General features: G+C 33.7%; 2 protein-coding genes and 1 long non-coding RNA gene across 3 annotated transcripts; 2 read left to right on the forward strand and 1 right to left on the reverse strand.

The window, feature by feature from the left end:
- Nucleotides 1-2879: 2879 nt before the first annotated feature.
- Nucleotides 2880-4135, reverse strand: LOC140873834 (uncharacterized). The gene is made up of 3 exons (XR_012148102.1): nucleotides 4001-4135; nucleotides 3854-3920; nucleotides 2880-3004 (listed from the first exon to the last, which is right to left on the reverse strand). It is a non-coding gene; the product is annotated as an uncharacterized lncRNA (long non-coding RNA).
- Nucleotides 4136-9255: 5120 nt separating this feature from the next.
- LOC140873856 (hydroxyproline O-galactosyltransferase HPGT1-like) lies at nucleotides 9256-13645 on the forward strand. Its single transcript, XM_073277130.1, has 12 exons — nucleotides 9256-9489; nucleotides 9575-9638; nucleotides 10040-10089; nucleotides 10164-10357; nucleotides 10650-10713; nucleotides 10791-10863; nucleotides 11748-11871; nucleotides 12319-12406; nucleotides 12507-12557; nucleotides 12635-12706; nucleotides 12810-12922; nucleotides 13306-13645. The coding sequence occupies exons 1-12, from the start codon at nucleotides 9371-9373 to the stop codon at nucleotides 13326-13328; spliced, it is 1035 nt and encodes a 344-aa protein (XP_073133231.1). The 5' UTR covers nucleotides 9256-9370; the 3' UTR covers nucleotides 13329-13645.
- A 3765-nt stretch (nucleotides 13646-17410) lies between these two features.
- LOC140873849 (probable inactive receptor kinase At4g23740) lies at nucleotides 17411-20243 on the forward strand. Its single transcript, XM_073277123.1, has 2 exons — nucleotides 17411-19043; nucleotides 19252-20243. The coding sequence occupies exons 1-2, from the start codon at nucleotides 17804-17806 to the stop codon at nucleotides 19917-19919; spliced, it is 1908 nt and encodes a 635-aa protein (XP_073133224.1). The 5' UTR covers nucleotides 17411-17803; the 3' UTR covers nucleotides 19920-20243.
- The last annotated feature ends 412 nt before the right edge of the window (nucleotides 20244-20655 follow it).

Here is a 20655-nt window from a genome sequence, read left to right on the forward strand (position 1 = left end):
GATGAGGATAAGAGAGGAAATCTACCAATGTGTCATGGCATGTCTCTATCCAAGTCCATATCTCCCAAGAATGATGCAGAGATAGAGACGATGACACGCATTCCATATGCATCTGCAATTGGTAATATTATGTATGCGATGATATATACACGTCCTGACGTGGCTTTTGCACTAAGTGTTACAAGTAGATATCAATCGAACCCTGATCTTCCACACTGGAAAGCTGTGAAAGACATTCTCAAGTATTTGAGAAGGACTAAGAATCTTTTCTTGGTTTATGGGGGTGGAGAACTAAAATTGGAAGGCTATACCGACTCTAGCTTCCAAAGCGATGTTGACGATTCGAAGTCAACTTTCGGTTTTATATTCATGCTCAATGGTTCTGCTGTTTGTTGGAAGAGTTCCAAGCAAAATAGCACTGCAGATTCAACCACTGAGACAGAATATATTGCTGCATCAGATGCTGCAAAGGAAGCTGTTTGGATTAGGAATTTCGTCCAAGAGTTGGGCGTTATTCCTAATGGAGTTGATCCAGTCCCGGTGTACTGCGACAACACTGGTGTCGTTCGCTCAGGCAAAAGAACCAAGGTCTCATTAGAAATCCAAACATGTACTGAGAAAATACCACATCATCAGGGAAATTATGGAACGAGGAGATGTCTTGTTAGACAGTCGCCTCCGCAGATAATGTTGCTGATCCACTAACTAAGCCTTTACCAGGACCATTGTTCGAAAAGCATCGCGAATCAATGGGTTTGAAGAATATGGGTAGTTGGCTCTAGTGCAAGTGGGAGATTGTTAGAGTAGGTGCCTATCGAGCCAATGTGTTGGCCGATGGTCCTTGTGAGAACTCTTGTATGACAATATTTATTTTAATAATATTTCACATTATTTATCTTGGCAAATCTTTATCTATATACCCATGCTAGCTGCATAGATAAAATCCTTGAATATACAAATAGTAGAAAGAATATAAGATAGTCATGTGATGACTATCATGAAACTCATATTTGGAATACTGTATATTCTAAACTGTTCCTAGTCGATTCAGCCGCCATAAAGAAAGATAAAGGCCGCTCGAGCTTGAGACTAGTATTTGCGATGTGAGTATCATGTTTCATTGGTAGGGGATATGAAGATGTCCAAGCATGCAAATAGGTGCTCCTTGTAGAGTGCACTGAACAACCCTCCCTAAAGAACTTTCCAAGTGGTTATCACTTATCGAGTGGAGAAGTCCTAGTTTATGGTTGTACACCATTAGTCCTTATGACCCGGGACAACATGGAGACTCTATATGCTAGTGCTTCACTTTGACTTGTTTACCGACTCATCTGGGGTCATCAGGTGGCAATGTTGGGTGTTGTGACGAAACATATAGGAGTCAATGCATTGTAGTCGGGGATTCACCGCTTACCTACGGGTATGGATATCCTATGTAATCTCATGCATACATAGCTTGAAATCTCTGATCAGAGTAGGTGATAATTAAGAAAGGTGTTTCTTGAATTACACCTTCGATGCAACTACGGCATGACACATAGTTATCGATTCAATGACAACTCTCGATAAACCAATGGTTGCCGAATCGGTCGAGATATATGAGTTGAAGGGACCGTACTGTACGCTAACCATAATTGATTGGTTCTTGCAGGCACTATCATTTGATACCTAGGGAGTCATGTAAGCGATGCTGCTAGACGTTTCACATGACTGATTGGGTACTATCAGACTTGAGTTTTCTAACGTTCTTATTATCAATGAGTTGATCAATAAGAATGGAGCTATATAGGGTATGCTCATATAAGGGACTTGTTGATCCCGAATCACATGGATATGTAAACTCACTGCTAGTTGTATCAGTGAACCATTGAGGGTCACACAAGTACTAGCTTTCTAGATCCCGTTGAGATTAAAATAAATTCAATGTGTTGAACAACTTATAAAGGAGTTTATAAGTAAAATAAATTAGAAGTTTGACTTCTAAATTGGAGAATGAATGGAATAAGTAACTTTTAATTTGTGAATGTATTCCAAGATTAAAAGTTGACTTAAAATAATTAGTTTATGAAAATGGTGATTTTTTAAACTATTATTTTGAACTTAGTTAATTAATTCAAGTGTTGAATTAATTTAACACTAGTAGTCATTTTAATGTACAAATAATTAAACACTATTGAGTCTAGTAGAGCTCAAATAAAATAGTGTTATATAATTATTGTTACTAGTGTACTTGAATGAGTTCAAGTTGAATTTAATTAATTGATTAAACTTAAATGAGTTTAGGTTTAATAATTAATTAAAATAAGTTCAAATACCATTTAAATATATATATATATATATATATATATATATATTATATGTATATATAAACGTGTATATATATATATATATATATGTATGTGTGTGTGTATGATGGAATATGAAGGGTTGTGTTGAGTGGCACAATTTCCATGCATGTTTTGCACTTCCCATGCACGACCTCTTGTGTGCTTTGACCAAGATAATATAATATACACACATACACAAAAATATTCTATTCCAACACCTTGAAGTGGCCGAACCTTGTACCAAGAAATTCTCCAAGTTTTCTTTTCATTTTTGAGGGAGAAAGAAAAGAAATCTCAATGCAAAATTCTCTAAATATTCTAGTGCATATTTAGAGCGGATCTAGATCGTCTAGTCGTGGACCTAATTCGGAGGCTCGAAGTATTGAATCCATTTTGAGCAAGGAGTGCTCTTGAAAGCTTGTAGATTGTATCTACCGTTTCAAGAGCCTAGTTGTTTATCAACTTGGTTGGAGCCATAAATCAATCTTTGAGATTGATAGGTAAAATTCTAAACACCCTATGATTGTTTATGTTTTGAATACTACACAAGTGCTCGGATCTCTTTTGTTAAAAATTTTATATTTTCGCTGCGTTTTCGGGCACGAGTTAACCGATCCCCTTCACTAGTGTATAGTTTGAAGATTCTGCATCAAGCGCCCCATAAAGCAAGACAATTCCTGGAGAAGAAAAATTGAGCTATTTTTTAACTTTTAAAACTAAATCACTTTAAAATAGTATACATTTAGTATTAGTATCACATCAACCTCATAACAAACACTTGCTAAGACATAAAAAAAATTTCACAGTAAAAAACGGATCTCATCAATCTTATAACAAACACTTGGCAGCACATATTTAATCCAACAAACGCACAATAAAGATAGAATGAATCAAAACTCTCAACACAATGAATTAACATCATTAACCTTGTTCTAATAAACCTCATCAACCTCATTCTTAGAACGTATTAAATCCAACAATCGCACGATTAAAAAAAAGCGAATAAATTCTTGGCACGATGAAAACAGAACGAATCAGAACTTGTGGTACCACATATTGAATCAACACTTTCATTTTCCACCAAATCAGAGATAAAAACAATATATAATCTCTGAAACTGCACAAAAGTATTAGAAATTTGGCGTTTAACTTACTTTGTTTCGTTTGATTAATAGTCATAGTGATTTGAATACTTGGTAAAGCACATCAACATGTCATGCGATCAGGATTCATAAGAAAAACAATTCTAGTGGCTTAAACAACAATTTGGTCAATTCACGGCACTACATTTCGAGAACTTAAATGCAAAAATTAATCCAACTTAAAAATCAGTACATAGAAACATACATTTCGAGTAATGCAAAAAACCATCTAACATAAAAATCAGTTACATTTCGAGCACCTAAATTCAAAAACTCATCCAATATAAAAATTAGTTTACAAAAATATATGAAAGAACCGATTGAGCAAAAATTTCAAACAAACGAATTGGGGTGAAAAAGAGGCGAAAATTAATGTATTATTACCAGGTCCTTCATTCATTTGCATCGGCCACTATAGCTCTTGATTACTAATTCCAGATCACGGACGGCGCTGATGAGGGATGAAAGATGGAATATTAGAAAACATTTAATCAAAACAACAACTATAGAATTGATAAGAAGAAAAAATACCAATTTCAGTACAAAACCTCGGTTGATTTGAAGGTCACGGGCAGAAGAATGAAATTGGAAGAAACGTGGAGAATCAAAGCATGGAGAAGTGTGGAGAAGAAACTCTCGATGGATATGAAGGTATCTGGAGAGAACGTGAAGAAGTTGGAGTGAGAAGAGAGAGCGGATAGAAAAAAAATGATATTTTGGAGGGAAACTGTAAAATGTAGAAGAACTGTGAAGAAGAGGGGGTAAAAATGAAAAAAAAAATGGTGTCCTCGAATAAACGGTTTCTACAAGTATCTTAACTATTATAATATAGTAGAGATATTATTGCAATCTTCGTTAATCCTGCACTAAATTTTTTTTAAGACGAATATTATGCACTGATATTTTTCGGATCTGTTTTAAGCTGAAATGGTTGAAATTTCAAAAACCATGTAAAAAAATTAATAAGCTAAGATCATTATGCTTTTAAAATTTGATAGACACGACGTAATACTTTTCGCATGAGATGTTGTCCTTAAACATTGTTAAAAAATATAGAGATATTTATGAATATACGTGAGATCTAAATTTTTTCACGAAAAAATAAATGTTAATACAATGTTTTTGAAACCGGATCGAACTGGCCGGTTCAACCTCTTCGACCGAGAATCGGTCGGTTCTCCGGTCCGTAACAACTCCAAGAACCGAAAAACCGGTCAAATCGGTCAAAACCGATTGGACCAGCCATGAACCGGTTTTTCGAGTTTTTTTATTTTTTAAAAATTTAAAATTTTTTATTTTTAAAATTTTAAATTGTATATTTAATATTTTTATATATAAATACACATTATTATTTAGAATTTTTATTTCATTTAAAAAATTATTTTAATAATTATTATTATTTTTAATTTATTATTTAAATAATTTATAACTATAATTGATATTTTGAATATATTTACATATTTATTTAGCTTTCAAACTATGTTATATATATATATATATATATATATATATATATATATATTTGCCTATTTTATATAATTTTGGAATTTTTAAAATTCAAAATATATTATTTATTATATTAAATTATATAAACGGTTTTTTAGTTCGATCGTTCGGTTAAAACAGTCCGACCGGTTGGACCGTTTTTTTAGGTAAATCGGTTCGATCAAAGGTCCGGTTATGAAAACACTGTGTTAACCGATACATTTTTAAAATATTATCCTAAAACTAACATGAATTTTTCACGCAGATTTTGGACATTGGATGGTGGTGCAGTGTGCGGAGTGGACGAATGGTTTGTCTCGAAATGACCTGCTGACCCCGATTTGCTTTATCAACTTCTTCTTTTCTTTATTTCTTTTTCATATTCAATTCACAAATTTTGGACATTGGACGTACGTGGGCTTTTCTAATAATTAAAGTTGTATGCTACTTTAATTACAATCATGAAGTCGTTTCATCAAATTATATAATTTTAATATATTATCACATTTAATTGAATTAGTTATCAGAACACCTGTTTAATTAAGTATGATTTTGCCAAATACTGGACGTGATTCCAAAATGCATGTGGTGTGTTTGATTTAGTTGAGAGATATACGTATTGCCTAGTCCTCTCTCATGTATTACCATTTTTTGTTTTAATTTCCACAAAGCAACTTCTTACTTCAAAATAATAATAATAATAATAATAATAATAATAAGTCTTGTGCGGACGGTTGTATAAGAGGACTAATAGTAAGAGAAATTTGTAATTTTGGTCTTGTATATATAATTTATGATTTTTGTTTTCTATATTGGTCAATTTTAATTTCAATAATGTATTTTTCAATTTTTTTTATTAATTTCAATCAAATATACAGTCCACGTAATTGACACCACATTGAAAAAAAATACTAAAATTATAGATTAAAAGATCAAAGATAACAAAATTAAACTGAAATTTGGTAATATAGAAAACAAAAAATCACAAACAACCAAATATACATGATCAAGAGTAGTTTTCAAATGATATAATAAAAACTTGTAAACGTATATATGCACGCGATGCGTGCACACAAATTAAATTTCTATCTAAAATATAGTCTTATATTTGTGCATGACAAATTTTTATCTGAAATAAAATAAGATTTGAGTAATTCAAATTTAATGTTATGTTTATTTTATTATTAATTCATTATTATTTATTTTATTCAAAAAAAATTATCGTAGTTTTTGGGATAAGGGTATTTTGGAGACAAAAATTGGTATGACATAACCTATCAAAAGTAGTTATTATTTATGTCTCAAACTTAATAATAACTAGTGAAAAATACACACGTCTTGCGTGAGTAAAATATAAGTTTTTTTTATATTTATATATTTTTTTAAAGCAAAAAATGGAGTGAGTGGGAGGTTTAGTGAAATAGTGGACTTGAAGGATAATTATGGAATAATGTATTTTGGTGTCCTCAAAAGTAGTTAGTTTAGTATGATCAACTATTATAATAGAATATATATGTATTCAGTTTTTTTTTTTTGAAAATTATTTTTTTGTCCATTAACTTGTCTATTTTTTTTGTTCTGGTCCATTAACTTTTCAAAATTTGATTTTGATTCGCTAACTTTTACATCCTATTCATTCACAAGAAATTGAATAATATTCCACTTAACAGAAATTGTATTGCAATTGTAGGATAAAATCAAGAGTCGGTGTTGTCTGCAGTGTTACAACACCAACGACAACACAGTGCAGCAAAAAATAAATTAACACAAATAAATTTATTGTGTCAAAAAATAAAAATGAACAACAATTACGTATAGATTATCATTTATGGTCACATTTGAATAGCTTTATTGAAAATTTAATATCAATTGATTATTAAGGGATTGTTCCGCATTGTGAGAATTGAGTGGTAAAGAATATGAACATTAATATTCTGAAAAATTAATTAGTTTATATTATTAATTAATTTAAAAGTGTAGGGTTCGGTACTTTAGCTATCATCATGTTATTTAAGTACAATCGTGAAAGATAAACCTCATCTCTATTAAGTTCTAAAGCGCGCAGTAGCCGTGGCATCACAAATAAAATAATAAATACCATTATATTCTTTATGTCGGATTTAAATTAATTCTTTTTGTCTTTGAATAAGCATGAAAATAGACACGATGTTTGTTTATATTTTTCGGGAATATTTCATTCTCAAGAAAGATTAACAAAGCATATATGATACATACATACATAATGTGTATATACGTATGTATTATTTTTAATCTATAAATGTATTTTCATTCCACTCTTATTACTTTGATTTTCCTTTTTGAAAAATATTTATATTATTATCTTGTTTTTAATTCATGCATGTACATAGGACTCGTTTGGATTTGATAGATATTTTTAAAAAAAAATGCTTTTTTAAACTATAATTTTTAGCTTTTAAAAAAACTCTAATTTTGACTTAAAAAGTGTTTTTTTAAGCACTTAAATGGTCACCAAAATACCTTGTTAACAAAAAGTACTTTTTGATATGGTTTTTGAAACCAAACGGGGTCATAATATTCTTAAATTTTATAATTATTCACTCATTATTTAAATTAAAATATTTCCTCCCATATAAATTCACCAAAAATATGACATATTTTAGCAATCCAATTTGTGGAAACGTTCCAAAAATATTTAGCATGACTGAATATCGATAATAAGAAAATTGGTTCATTAGAAGTAAACATCTCATCAACCCAATAATAGAACCAAACATATAAAGAATAACTGTGAAACTAGCAAAAATTTTTTTGTCACTTTTACATTTTTACCATTCTTTATTTACTTTTAATTTAATTTTATTTTTATGTGTGTTCTGGAAACAGAAAATATTTATTTGTCAAAAAATAAACAGAAAATATATGGATGTTAGGGAAATATCAGAATCGTGTTTTTAGCTAACTAGAACTAGTTTTTTTTTTAAAAAAAAAAGAAAGAACGAAAAAAGAAGAACTAGCTTGGAAATCGATACATCTTCAAATGTTTACTAAACATAGCTAAATTTAACTAAAACCTAAAATTTAATTATTTTTTAGTTAAAATTTTGACGAAATCCAAACTTTATTCGATGTTGGTCCCAAATCAAGAACATGAAGGGACATCACTTAACTTTTGACTATTCAAGAATCAAATCATGATCATCATATTATAAATGTCGTGACATTGAGATATTGCTCTACAAATAAAGCTATATCATGAAAGGTTAATAATCATCCAAATTTAGCAATTTTTTAATGAGGATCAAACTTGAACTTACATTTAGAAACCAATATATGTCTTTTCACTGTCTTTGATTTATATTCTTCCAACCTTTTTTTTTGTCAATTAATAATAATAAATCCAATCCTTCAACAAATTAATTAACAATTCAGTTATTCGAAATAAAATCGCGCGCTTTAACACACATAATTTATATGAAAGTGGACAACTACATATTGTTAATATGTTTGATTCGATGTAAAATGTATTTTCACGAAATAACTATATATTGATTCGAATCAAAAACACATTTTCAATAAAATCGTTTTTCAGTTGGGAGACGAGAATTGACTTGCTTTATAAGAGTTATATAAGTTCAGACAAATGTCTTGTTAGAACTATTTGTAACTTATAATCAGTTTATAACTCCAAAATCAGTTTGGATTTTGACAGTTTTTTTTTAATTTTATTTAAAGGCAATGACAGTTGATATTATATGTTTTCAACATGTACATAAATTGCACACACCCGCATGTTATAATGTTATGTATACGTCCAGATCGTGGGCTACTCCGAGAAAGCAGTCAAGCACAGTTATTTTGGGTTTTAACCCAACAAAGCCCGTTCTGTTTTGGGTCAGCAAAGAAATAGCCCAACTCATTCAGCTCGTTTGTTAACTTGTATTTGAAAAGAAATTGTAACCCAAGCATTTATGCCTAATACATAAATTGAAATATTTTTTTCTTAACTCGGGTCAGACCGGGAAAGTGTCACACAAAAGTCTTTTTTTTTTTTCCAAGTATGCACTCTCACAAAAAGCTTATTTTTTTTTTTCACGTTTGATCTTACTTATTTAAAATAGCTTTTAATTGTGTTTAGGACATTGGAATCGATACCGCTTATCACATGAACTTTTAACGGTTTATTTACCATGAGGGATTCTATATTCATTGTGTTTCGATGCGAACTAGACAAATATCGACTAATACACTAGTTCGATGTAATCCAACTTATTGATAAAAATTTATATTATACAATCGAGCCTACGCAGAGACAGCTGAAACTCTCAATTCACGCAACAAAGCTCATGACTTGGCATACAAAAAAGGAATAGGAGGGGGAAAAATATCAGCAGCCGCTTGGTGCTCCTGATCTTAGGAAACGACGCCGTCGAGGCTATGGGTGGTCGTGGATCTAACCAACGGTTATCCTCTTCGGTGTCGTCCTTCGGGAATCGAATTTCCTTCTTAATGCTCTCAATGTTTGCGACCATGGCAGCATTGTATTTGGCCGGACGGTAAGTGCTTTATTCCAACCCATTCATTTTGCATTTCATTCATTTTTTAATGCTCCAATTGTTTGTGGTCGATCTGATGTTATAGGTTGTGGCAGGATTCCGAGAGCAGAGTTTATTTGATTAACCAGCTCGATAAAAGAACCGGCCTGGTAAATTGCGTGCTTTTCTGCTGTAATTATCTTTGATTTTTTAATGTCCTTTTTTTACCGGTTCGCTAGATCTTACAATTGAATTAATTGGAGTGAGCTTTGAGTATTTTATGGCCAAGTTTATATTTTCCAGCACTATGAAGTGACGGGGCTATAGGACTCATCCTTAATAAGAATAACGGAATCTCTGAACTTGTAGATTGCTTTAGTATTACCACACACTGGATGCTAATACTGAGAGAAAAGAAAATGATCGATAAATCATATACCTGTTGCTCTTGGCCAATTTGAGAACTGTCCTGTTTCTTTCTATTGTTCGACTAATTGCGTTACATCTGTTTCTTGTTTAGGTGATTTTTCCAGCTGAAACTCGATGACATCCTTTTGTGTTTTTATGTCAGGAAAAATCTTCTGTTTCTGTGGATGATACATTAAAGATAATTGCTTGCAGGTAGTTTAAGTTTATCTGTCTACTGCATGTTTATGTGGATGTGTTTGCATGGGTGAATTAGATTTGCTTGTCAGGGAAAAACAGAAGACACTAGCTGCTCTCCATGAGGAGCTTGAGAAAGCTAGGCAGGAAGGATTTGTGCCTAAGCATCTCTCAGAAAACAGCGAAACTAATGAGAAGAAAAAGCTTTTGGCTGTGATAGGGATTGTTACAACTTTTGGACGCAAGAACAACAGAGATGCAATTCGTAAGGCCTGGATGCCTACTGGTAAGTCGTAGCATAGCACCTGTTCTAAAATTCGGAATTTTTTCCTGGTATATATCACTGGATAAACAAGTTCATGTCACCTTGTTGTCCAGTGATATGCTTCTTATTTCTCTCAAAAGTTCAGCTTAGGGGCGTGTTCAAGTGGGGTGGGGGTGTGGTCTCCCTGTGAAATGGACATGACTATATTACACTCCAATAACACCTTTACCAAAATTCTGTTGTTTTATAGATTATTTTTTATTTTCTAAAGTTGATTCACGGGACTTGGTAATTTAAAATTCATTCAATGCAGGTGCTGCTCTCAAGACATTGGAGGAAGAAAAAGGCATCGTCATAAGATTTGTATTAGGAAGGAGGTTCATATGATGCTGATTAAAATTGTAGAAGGGTTCCTTAGAGTGCTGAAATTAATTGGTTTTACTTGTCAATGCAGTTCAAATCATGGAGATAATTCAGAAAGGGAGATCGAAAATGAAAATAGACAGACAGACGACTTCATAATTCTTGTATGTTTGAGTTTCCTGTTCTGATTTGAATTGGTCATAAAACATTTTTTACTACAAGAAAACGTACTTGGCGTCGTATTTCACTAAGACACTAACCATTTCTGGAATTGTTTTGTTGGGATAATTGATTTTCAGTGAAATGGTTTTCAATTTCTACCTAGGGTCGGGCCCCTGGTCTTGCATTTGTGTTGTGTGAATGGCTTTTTATGGAAGCTCCATCTCTCACATACGAAAAAGCATTTCCTTTTCATGTCTTTAGGAAGTTTCCTCTCTCAATTTCCTTTCCTAGCTTTATTTCTTGGATCAATCTTGTTTTTCCTTTCAAGATTCCCCTTTTTTTCTCTCTTTCTTTTTTTCTCATTTCCATTTCTCAAACATATATAGCTTATCTCAATATAACTTACCTGCCTTGTCCTTTCCCCCACTCTTTTTAGATGACTCTAACTCATAATGCGTGCATGTATGGCTGTGCCCCTTTTTTCTGTGTTTGTGTAACTATATATAAGGAACGCATTTGGTTAGAGAAGCTTTTTCAAAAAAGAAAATATGATGTTTGATCGAGCGCTTTTAATTTGAATAGCACTTTTGGAAACTGAAATCAAGAAGCCAAAAATTTTAGCTTTTAGAGCTTTAGCTTGATCATGCTTTTAAAATTGAAGCAGTACTTTTTAACTGTTATAGGCCAACATAAAAACTACTTGAGCTTTTGCTTAAAATATCACATGAAAAAGTTTTGTTTAAGGAAGTGATCTTTTAAGCTAAATGCTGATGTATCTCGATGAACTACTATATATGTTGTATTGGATCACACTACTATTTAATATAGATTTGTTTAGATGTTTGAAGGCTCACATATTGTTAAATATTTGAATCTTTCTTCTCAGGGAAATCATGTGGAATCTCTTGACGAGAAAGCAAAGAAGACGAAGTTGTTCCTCATTCATGCTGTGGAGCACTGGGATGCTGAGTTCTATGCTAAGATCAATGATGATGTTTATCTCGATATTGGTATTGTTCATTGACCTTTTAACTTGTGAGTTTTTTGCTTTTTGCTTGATGTTTTGGAAACATCCGTTGAATCAATAAACTCATCTTGTATTTTCCTAGTTGAGAGTCTTGAGACATTTTTTTAATCATTGTAGATTTGTGAAAGAATTGCCATTTCACCCAACATGGAAAACTCCTTTGAATGAATCTATAAAACAATTGAATCAGAACCATGCATTTACCTGAATCTTTTGATATGCTGATAGATTTGTTAGCTTGCAATTCATGCACCTGTTGATTCCTGAACTTGCAAGCACCTCACTGGAGCATTAGGAACAGCTCTTATTTTAGCCACTAGGAACAGCTCTTATTTTAGCCACTCCCCTTTACTTGCTCCATATTGCAAAGAACCGTGCAAAGTTTTGAATTGGTGCTTCTATTGGCACATTGTAATTTCATTTCATACAGATGCACTTGGAGCTGTGCTTGCAAGTCATTTGGATAAACATCGTGTCTACATTGGATGTATGAAGTCAGGAGAAGTTTTTTCTTTGCCGTGAGTTCATTTGATCCCTTGATTGTAATACTCTTTAAATGAGGAATCTGGATAATATCTTGAAAGTTCTGCTGATTATATATTTGTCCTGGATGGACAGGAAGCACAAATGGTATGAACCTGACTGGTGGAAATTTGGGGATGGCAAATCGTGAGTAATGGGATTTTCCAGCTTCACTTTTGTCATGCAACCACTCTTGTAAACTTTCAATTTAATTTGAAAAGCAGATACTTTCAGCATGCATCTGGTGAAGTAGTTGCTATTTCGCAAGCGTTGGCTCGGTTTATTTCAATCAACCAGTAAAGTTCTTTAGTGTCATTACTCAATCCTTGTTTATGACATTTCTTCATTTCTTATTAATTGTAGTGTTTGGTGGTTGTTTGTTATCTTCGATTTCTGCAGATTGATCCTTCATACTTACGCCCACGATGATATAACTATTGGATCATGGTTCATTGGGCTTGATGTGAATCATGTTGACGAAGGGAAATTCTGCTGCTCATCCCGGTCATCAGGTTTCACTATACTACGGCCTCACTCATTTCTATTTTCATTACACTTTTTTTTTTTGGTGGAGTTGATTAATGTTGATTCAATATTTTCAAATTTATAACCCCAGAACTATTAAAAATTGGAGAACTCACCAGAAAATACCCCTTCTGGAAAAAAAAAACTTTCAAGACATTCCCCAAGTCAGTTATTGATTACATTTTCCAAATCGCTAAAAACAATACTAAATGTCTCCTTGTCTTTTAGCCATCATTGTGGTCGTCTGGTCATGTTATTCTCCTATAATGGGGTAGTGTTTCTATTGCATGCAGAGTAACAAATGTACCCCAGACTTGTATGCACCAGATCAAATTTGTAGTGATTGACTCCGTTATTTACTGTTCTGCAGGTGCCATTTGTGCATCAGGATAATTAGATTGTAAATGACTAAATTCGATAAAAATCTCAACTGGACCTGTATTACACTGTATATCCAGTGAATGATTTTGGCCTGACTGAAAACGTTGTGAAGATATGCTTCGAGGGGCTGAAAGTTTTCGTGTTGTCGACTGCTTAGAGATCTCATTGTTCAACTGCAAGAGATGGAACTCAAAACATCTGATTATTTTTTGATATCTTATCTTACTCTTTAAAGGAGGAGAAGATTGGTGTATTGATTTTGCGGAAGACATGGCCACTATATATATATATGTATTTTTAAAATGAGCATGAAACTTAAAGGTGTACAATATCTGAACCATTTTTTTTTCTTGTGAGAACAATACCTGAACTTTTGAGTATGTACCATCCCATCCCTCCACGCCCACCACAAGGCCCAAACAACCACCCCCTCCCTCCCTCTCTCTACAATGTTAGGCTATACATTTAAGTAGTGTTTGCAATAGATTGTGCTTTTATAGAAGTGATTAATTTATAGATTATAAAAAAGTTAAGAAAAATCAAAAGTTGGTTGTGTTTGGAAACAAATGTGAAAATCTAAAAATCAAAGTTGGGTAGTGTTTGATAAATAAGTGATTAGGATGATTTTAACAATGACATTCTTATTAGAATCACTTTTGAAGAATCATAATAATCACATGACTAGCTTTTGGATTTCAATTAAGTTAAACATAAGTTAACACATAATCTAGATTTAAAAAACACACAAAAAATGATTTTTTTAAGTCAAAAGCTAACAATCACTTTTTTTTAATGTTTTCAAACATTCATTTAATGAATCGATTAAAATGTCTATTTTTCCTACTGATATTAGTCAGCTGGTTTTGTGTCATGTGATGTGTATTTGAGTATGACAGTATGACTATACATCATATGAGTAAACTTTGTACCTCTAAGGTCTGTAAAAATATCACATCATATCACTTCTTATTCTGATTTTCAGAGTTGGAATTATTTTGTTTTTAATGATTGATGTACAAAATAAACAACTTTATGATGCGAAATTTTTTGTTGATTTCAGAAAAATAATGCAAATGACGTGAATATTATATAAACCACATTTTGTTAAAAAAAAATCCAATTCTAGTGAATAGTGATATATATTATGGTAGAAATTGTTCAAAATTATTTCCTTAGTATAATTTTATGTACTTTCTTGCACGTTGCCCCTGAGTGACCTGACCATCTAGGGAATTCCTAGACTCGCACTTTTCAACGCCTAACCGATGAAAGCTAGCTAGCTAGCTCAAAGGTATGGTTTTAACATGACATAACTTGTATGCCCACACTTTGCTTGGCTATTCCTCCCTATTTGCTAGTCAAAACTATCAAGCAACCTAATCTCAAGAAACGTGAGTATAAATTTATCAAAAACAAATAAAGAGAAAAGCCAAATTTGTGAATATGGGTAGTTTGATCCAAATGACACTTGCAAGACACCAACACATGGCTTGTGTTGGTTGCATGGTTGAGCTCCTCTCGTTTGCAGCCTAAAAAATAAAGAATACCCAACAAAGCAAAATAAACCGATCGAAACGAATATTGCCTTACAACAAGTGTACAAAGAAGATGTTACGAAAGAATTTGCTATGAAGCCACAAAATGCAAAGTTCCAACCACAACTTCCTCTTGGGTTTGTATGCCACCAAGTGAATAGTTGCCAATATGCCATGACTTAAATGCTTGGATGGATTGGCTTTTTTCGAAATCAAGTAATATTTATTTTTTTAAAAAAATGAATTGGTAGATAAACCTTTGAAAGCAAAAAATATTTAAAGAGCGCCATTAGGTTTTGATATTGCAGAGGCGTCGAGTTATTGCTCCATTGATGGCCTTATAAGCCAAGAAGATACGAACGAAGCAATGGGCCATCTTCAAAGTTAAAGGTGGCTTTCTTTCTTGTGGTATAGCCATTGATAACTAATTACACCTGCACAAATCTCTTTCTTATATGTTTTCATGCAATTGGGAATTTTTTTTTAAAATATTCATTATGTATTTGTGTTAATGCAATATAAAGAAGAACCATCCAAAACATTGTCTAAAAATGTAACAGGATATATTATGATATTGAGAGTCCCCACTGGTATTTTTGTTACATACACTACAAATGACACATTAGTGTGATGGTGAAATCATTAAATTCTGCGGTCCCATCCTCCCCACGGCTTTGTCGGACTCGGATCACTATCTAAAGATAATCTCATTAATTGCAAATTTGTTTTAATAATTTATTTGATTTAAATGATTACAAATGAATTTCTAAAACCTTTTCCTAGGGTTTCATACTAGCTCGCTTTTCATTATTATTATTATTATTATTATTATTATGATGATGATGATGATGATGATTATTATTATTATTAATTATCTCGTATTATTCCATGAATTGGGTTAAACTAAAACCCCCCAAATCTAATTATGTATATGATAGAAAATATTTATTTTCTCTCAAAAAAAAAAAAGAAAGTATTTCTCAATGTGACTACTTCTCTATATATCAGTCCCAAATATGAATTATTGTTATTCTCAATCAGTCAAATAAAATGTCTTGTTTTATCTTTATTCAATGAGTTATTTATTCTAAAAAAAACTAGCAATTTAATCATATATAAAAAAATATTGGAACTAACGATACTTATATATTAATGAGAAATAGAAGAAATATTATTAAATATAGATACTAACTAAATATTTTGGATAATAATTTATTTATTTGGGTGCAACCGAATAATTAATAATACTATGTTTTCTTAAAAGAAATTTAAAAATGCACTACCTAACAGTGTATTAATCGTGTATTAATCATAGATATAGGTTATTCTAAAATAAAAAAAAAATCATAGATATAGGCACTCTGATAAATTGATGAATTTCACGTATATGGATAAATGTTAATCTCACTCTTATAGCATATCTGAAACTGGATGAAACTATGCTGCACTTAAAGATCTACTGTACCAGTAGCACAATCCTTGGAGCACTGTGAGCCCTACATCTTTTTATGTGAAACTCAGTGAGCCAATGGTGTGCTTATATCGGTGGAGCATAGTCTCAACCCTCTGAAACTAAAGTGCAATGTGGCATGAATGGAGTCGAGACTTTTATAAACATGTGACGATTGGAACTGTCGATACTACACATTGAATAGTACCTAATGTGCAGCATTGAAGCCTTTCATTGGCCACATCATGTGGCCTCACATGATTTTATGTGAGGCCCACATGATTTTAGTCAATGAAAAGCCTCCACAGTTCACACTGCCCATGAGGTACTATTCCATGGGCAGCATCGACAAATCCGTTCACTGATCCAAAAACTATATTTACGCTCGACAGAGCATCATCTCAACCCTCGAAAACTAACTAAGGTACAGTGTGGCATGATTGGAGTGGGGAATTTTAATGTTCACCATTATAATTAATGCTCTTTTTAATTCTCAGCCCCTGGAAATGGACGGTACATGCATGCATTGGCATGAATAAAAGTGAGAGGTGACGCATATAAAGTTGGGTCAAATCAAACCATTTGCATCCCTTTCATTTCATTCCATTGTCCGTTCGGCGATATCCACTAAATATTATATTGAGTTCGAAACTATATTACAGCGAAGCTCCAACTTTTATCCAATTCAATGAAATTAAATTTTTATCGGTGTCTGACATAATGGTTTTGGTTAGCCTAGAATTAATTGGAAACAGGCTGGCTTTTCAATCCATTATATATATATATATATATATATATATATATATATATTCTTTTTGACATGATTGAATTCCAACAATGCTTTTGGGAAATTTGCTTTCGAAAGTTGTAAGTAGCTAGGATTGATTCTTGTCATTGTCAAATGGTGGAAGTAGTCATTATGCGTTTAATTGTAGGTTTCATTTGATTATACTAAGAAATTTATGTGAGAAAAAATTTTGAGTCCTGAAAAGCCATGAAATAGACCACAAATGCTAATTGGTTGAGATGTTGGAATATATTGGTTACGCTGAATGCCAAATCCTGTACAAAAAGAGTAACAGTCACTGTAGCTTCGACCTCCTCTTTCTCTCTATGCATCATTTATCAGACAAATGGTAGTTATTTCCAGTTCAAGGGGGTGTTGCCACTCAAACCAAATACCAAAAGCACAAAGAACAAAAAAGAAAAGTGCTCTGCTTCTGCTTCTGACTCTGAATTTCTCCTTTAAAATCTCACCCTTTTGACCCGAATCTCCACATTTCAAACTCTCCCAGCTCCAATTTCTAAACCCATTTCCAGAATCTGGCTCACACTTTTTCAAGGTACCATTCTTTTTGCTCCTGCTCACACAGACATAAAGGTTTGTCTCCGAGCTTTTGTTTCAGCTCCTAGTACCAATTCAAACTACGAAAAGATGGGTTCTTTATTTTGAAAAACGGTTTAAAAATTTCTTGGAGCCAAGAAAGAGCCAGAAATAGTAAATGGGGAACCAGACGTTTCTCGTGGGAATCTTGTTCTTGTTTTCGCTGGTAGGATTCAAGTTTTCTGGAGCTGTTATTCATGGTGACAAGCGGGCTTTGCTTGATTTTGTAAACAAGCTGCCGCATTTCCATTTCTTGAACTGGAATGAAGAGCTTCCGGTGTGCAAGAACTGGACCGGAATCACTTGCAGTGAAGATGGAACTCGAGTGATATCGGTAAGATTACCAGGGGTTGGGTTTCAGGGCCCAATCCCAAAGAATACTTTGAGCCGCTTATCCGCGTTGCAGATCTTGAGTCTCAGATCCAATGGCATTAACGGGTCTTTCCCCATGGAGTTTGGTAACCTCAAAAACCTGAGTTTTCTTTATCTGCAGTACAATAATTTCTCAGGTCACTTGCCTCTGGACTTCTCTGTTTGGAGGAACTTAACATTTGTAGACTTGTCGAACAATGGGTTTAATGGGACTATCCCTAGTTCACTTTCGAGTTTGAGTCAGCTTACTGCTTTGAATCTCGCTAACAACTCGCTTTCTGGTGAGATCCCTGAGCTGCATTTGCCAAATTTGCAGTTGCTGAATTTGTCACAAAATAATCTTGTCGGTAGTGTGCCTGAATCACTTCATAGGTTCCCGAAATCCTCGTTTTTTGGTAATAACGAGTCTTTATTGGAATATAATGTTACTAGTCCCCCTCTTGTTCTGCCTCCTCGTGATCAAAATCCAAAATTAAAAAATGGTGGAAAATTGAGTGAAAGGGCTTTGCTTGGAATTGTTATAGCTGGTTCTGTTCTTGGGATTCTAGCTTTTGGTTTTGTGTTACTTATTTGCTTACTTAGGAGAAAGTCCGTGGATAGTTTCCCTGGAAAATTGGAAAAAGGGGATATGTCCCCGGAAAAGGCAATTTCCCGTAACCGAGAAACAAGCAATAAGATGGCTTTCTTTGAGGGATGCAACTATGCGTTTGATTTGGAAGATTTGTTGAGGGCTTCTGCTGAAGTTTTGGGGAAAGGCACGTTTGGGACGGCCTATAAGGCGATATTAGAGGACGCGACGATGGTGGTGGTGAAGAGGTTGAAAGATATAAACGTCGGAAAGAGGGAATTCGAGCAACAGATGGAAGTTATCGGAAGCATCAAGCATGAGAATGTGACTGAGTTGAGGGCTTACTATTTCTCCAAAGATGAGAAACTTATGGTCTATGATTATTACAGTCAGGGAAGTGTAGCTTCAATGTTACATGGTACAACTTCTAATCTGATCTTCATGATTTCGATACCCGATTTTGTTTGTCCTGCATGGTTCATATGTTTTATTAGTCCTTTTTCTGTCAAGTGCCATTGTTATTGGTTTGGAAACTCTATGGTCTTAGCTAGTTGTTCTAATAAATGCACACACACACATATATACTTATAATTGCGACACATTGTGATTTTCATCCAAACATGCAGGAAAGCAAGGCGAAAACCGGAGCCCTCTAGATTGGGAGACTAGACTAAAGATAGCCATTGGTGCATCGAGGGGCATTGCTCGTATCCACAGAGAAAACGGAGGCAAGCTAGTTCATGGAAACGTCAAATCATCGAACATATTTCTAAATCCTCGAAAATACGGATGTGTTTCAGATCTTGGCCTGTCAGCCATAACAGCTTCATTAGCTCCAGCACTTGCTCGTGCAGCTGGTTATCGTGCTCCGGAGGTTACAGACACTCGAAAAGCAACGCAACCCTCCGATGTGTATAGCTTTGGTGTGATGCTACTTGAGTTACTGACGGGGAAACCTCCTGTCCACACGACTAACGGCGATGAGATGGTTCAGCTGGTTCGATGGGTGCACTCAGTTGTTCGAGAGGAATGGACTGCAGAGGTGTTCGATGTGGAGTTGCTGAGGTATCCAAATATCGAAGAAGATTTGGTTGAGATGTTACAGATAGCGATGGCCTGTGTGGTGAGAATGCCTGATCAGAGGCCTAAAATGGTGGAAGTAGTCAAAATGATCGAAAATATAAGACAGATGGATCCTATGAACCCAGCCTCCTCTGAAACCAAAGATGAAAATAGGACGCGGTTGCCTCCGTTGTCGTCACCACCACCACCACCACCACCACTCGGTTTTTGAGACGAAACAACCTCCAGTCCACCTGTTCACCAACTCGGTGGACGAAGATCGTCTGATTGGAGACTTATTTTGGCCGTTTGGCATGATCCAGGTCAAGAAATGGTTGGAATGGGTGAAAGATATAATTTTTTTGGGTTGTTAAATTTGAGCAGAGAAAACAGACTCGTGATATTCTTGAATCTTGGTCTTTTTGTTTTTGCAATTGCACATGCATATGTATTGTCTGTTTCTTCGTGATCTGGTTTACTGTGTCGCTTTTACTACTTGCTAGTGGTATATTTAACTCATGAAATTATAAATATATGTACTAATTTATGGTGCACGTTTTGGACTCAGAATATTTTTATCTTATGATAAAAAATAATATTGTTTTATTTAAAGAAGTCTTGATCTTTTTCCCCAAAAATGGGTCCGTTGAGCTGAACTGAAATAGGGGCTCACAGCCCAAACATTCTTAAGCTCCAGGCCCAGATATAGTTTACTATTTCAATTTGGGGCCCATGGTAATCGTTTGTTCGACATCTCGATAATCAATATTAAAGTCCCACCGAAAAAAAAAATCAAGATTTATAATATAGGTTAAAAAAAATTATAACGTTCAGATTCAACGATTATCACCACTGTATAATTCTCGGTGTCGATTACGGATCAAGCACCAGAGAAACGCCCGGTGCATCGAAAGGATGTAGATAAAGACTAAAGAGGATCGTTGATCTCGAAATTTACAGAAGAAAGG

Source organism: Henckelia pumila, unplaced genomic scaffold (genome assembly GCF_033568475.1).
Source record: "Henckelia pumila isolate YLH828 unplaced genomic scaffold, ASM3356847v2 CTG_80:::fragment_3, whole genome shotgun sequence".
Taxonomy (NCBI): domain Eukaryota; kingdom Viridiplantae; phylum Streptophyta; class Magnoliopsida; order Lamiales; family Gesneriaceae; genus Henckelia; species Henckelia pumila.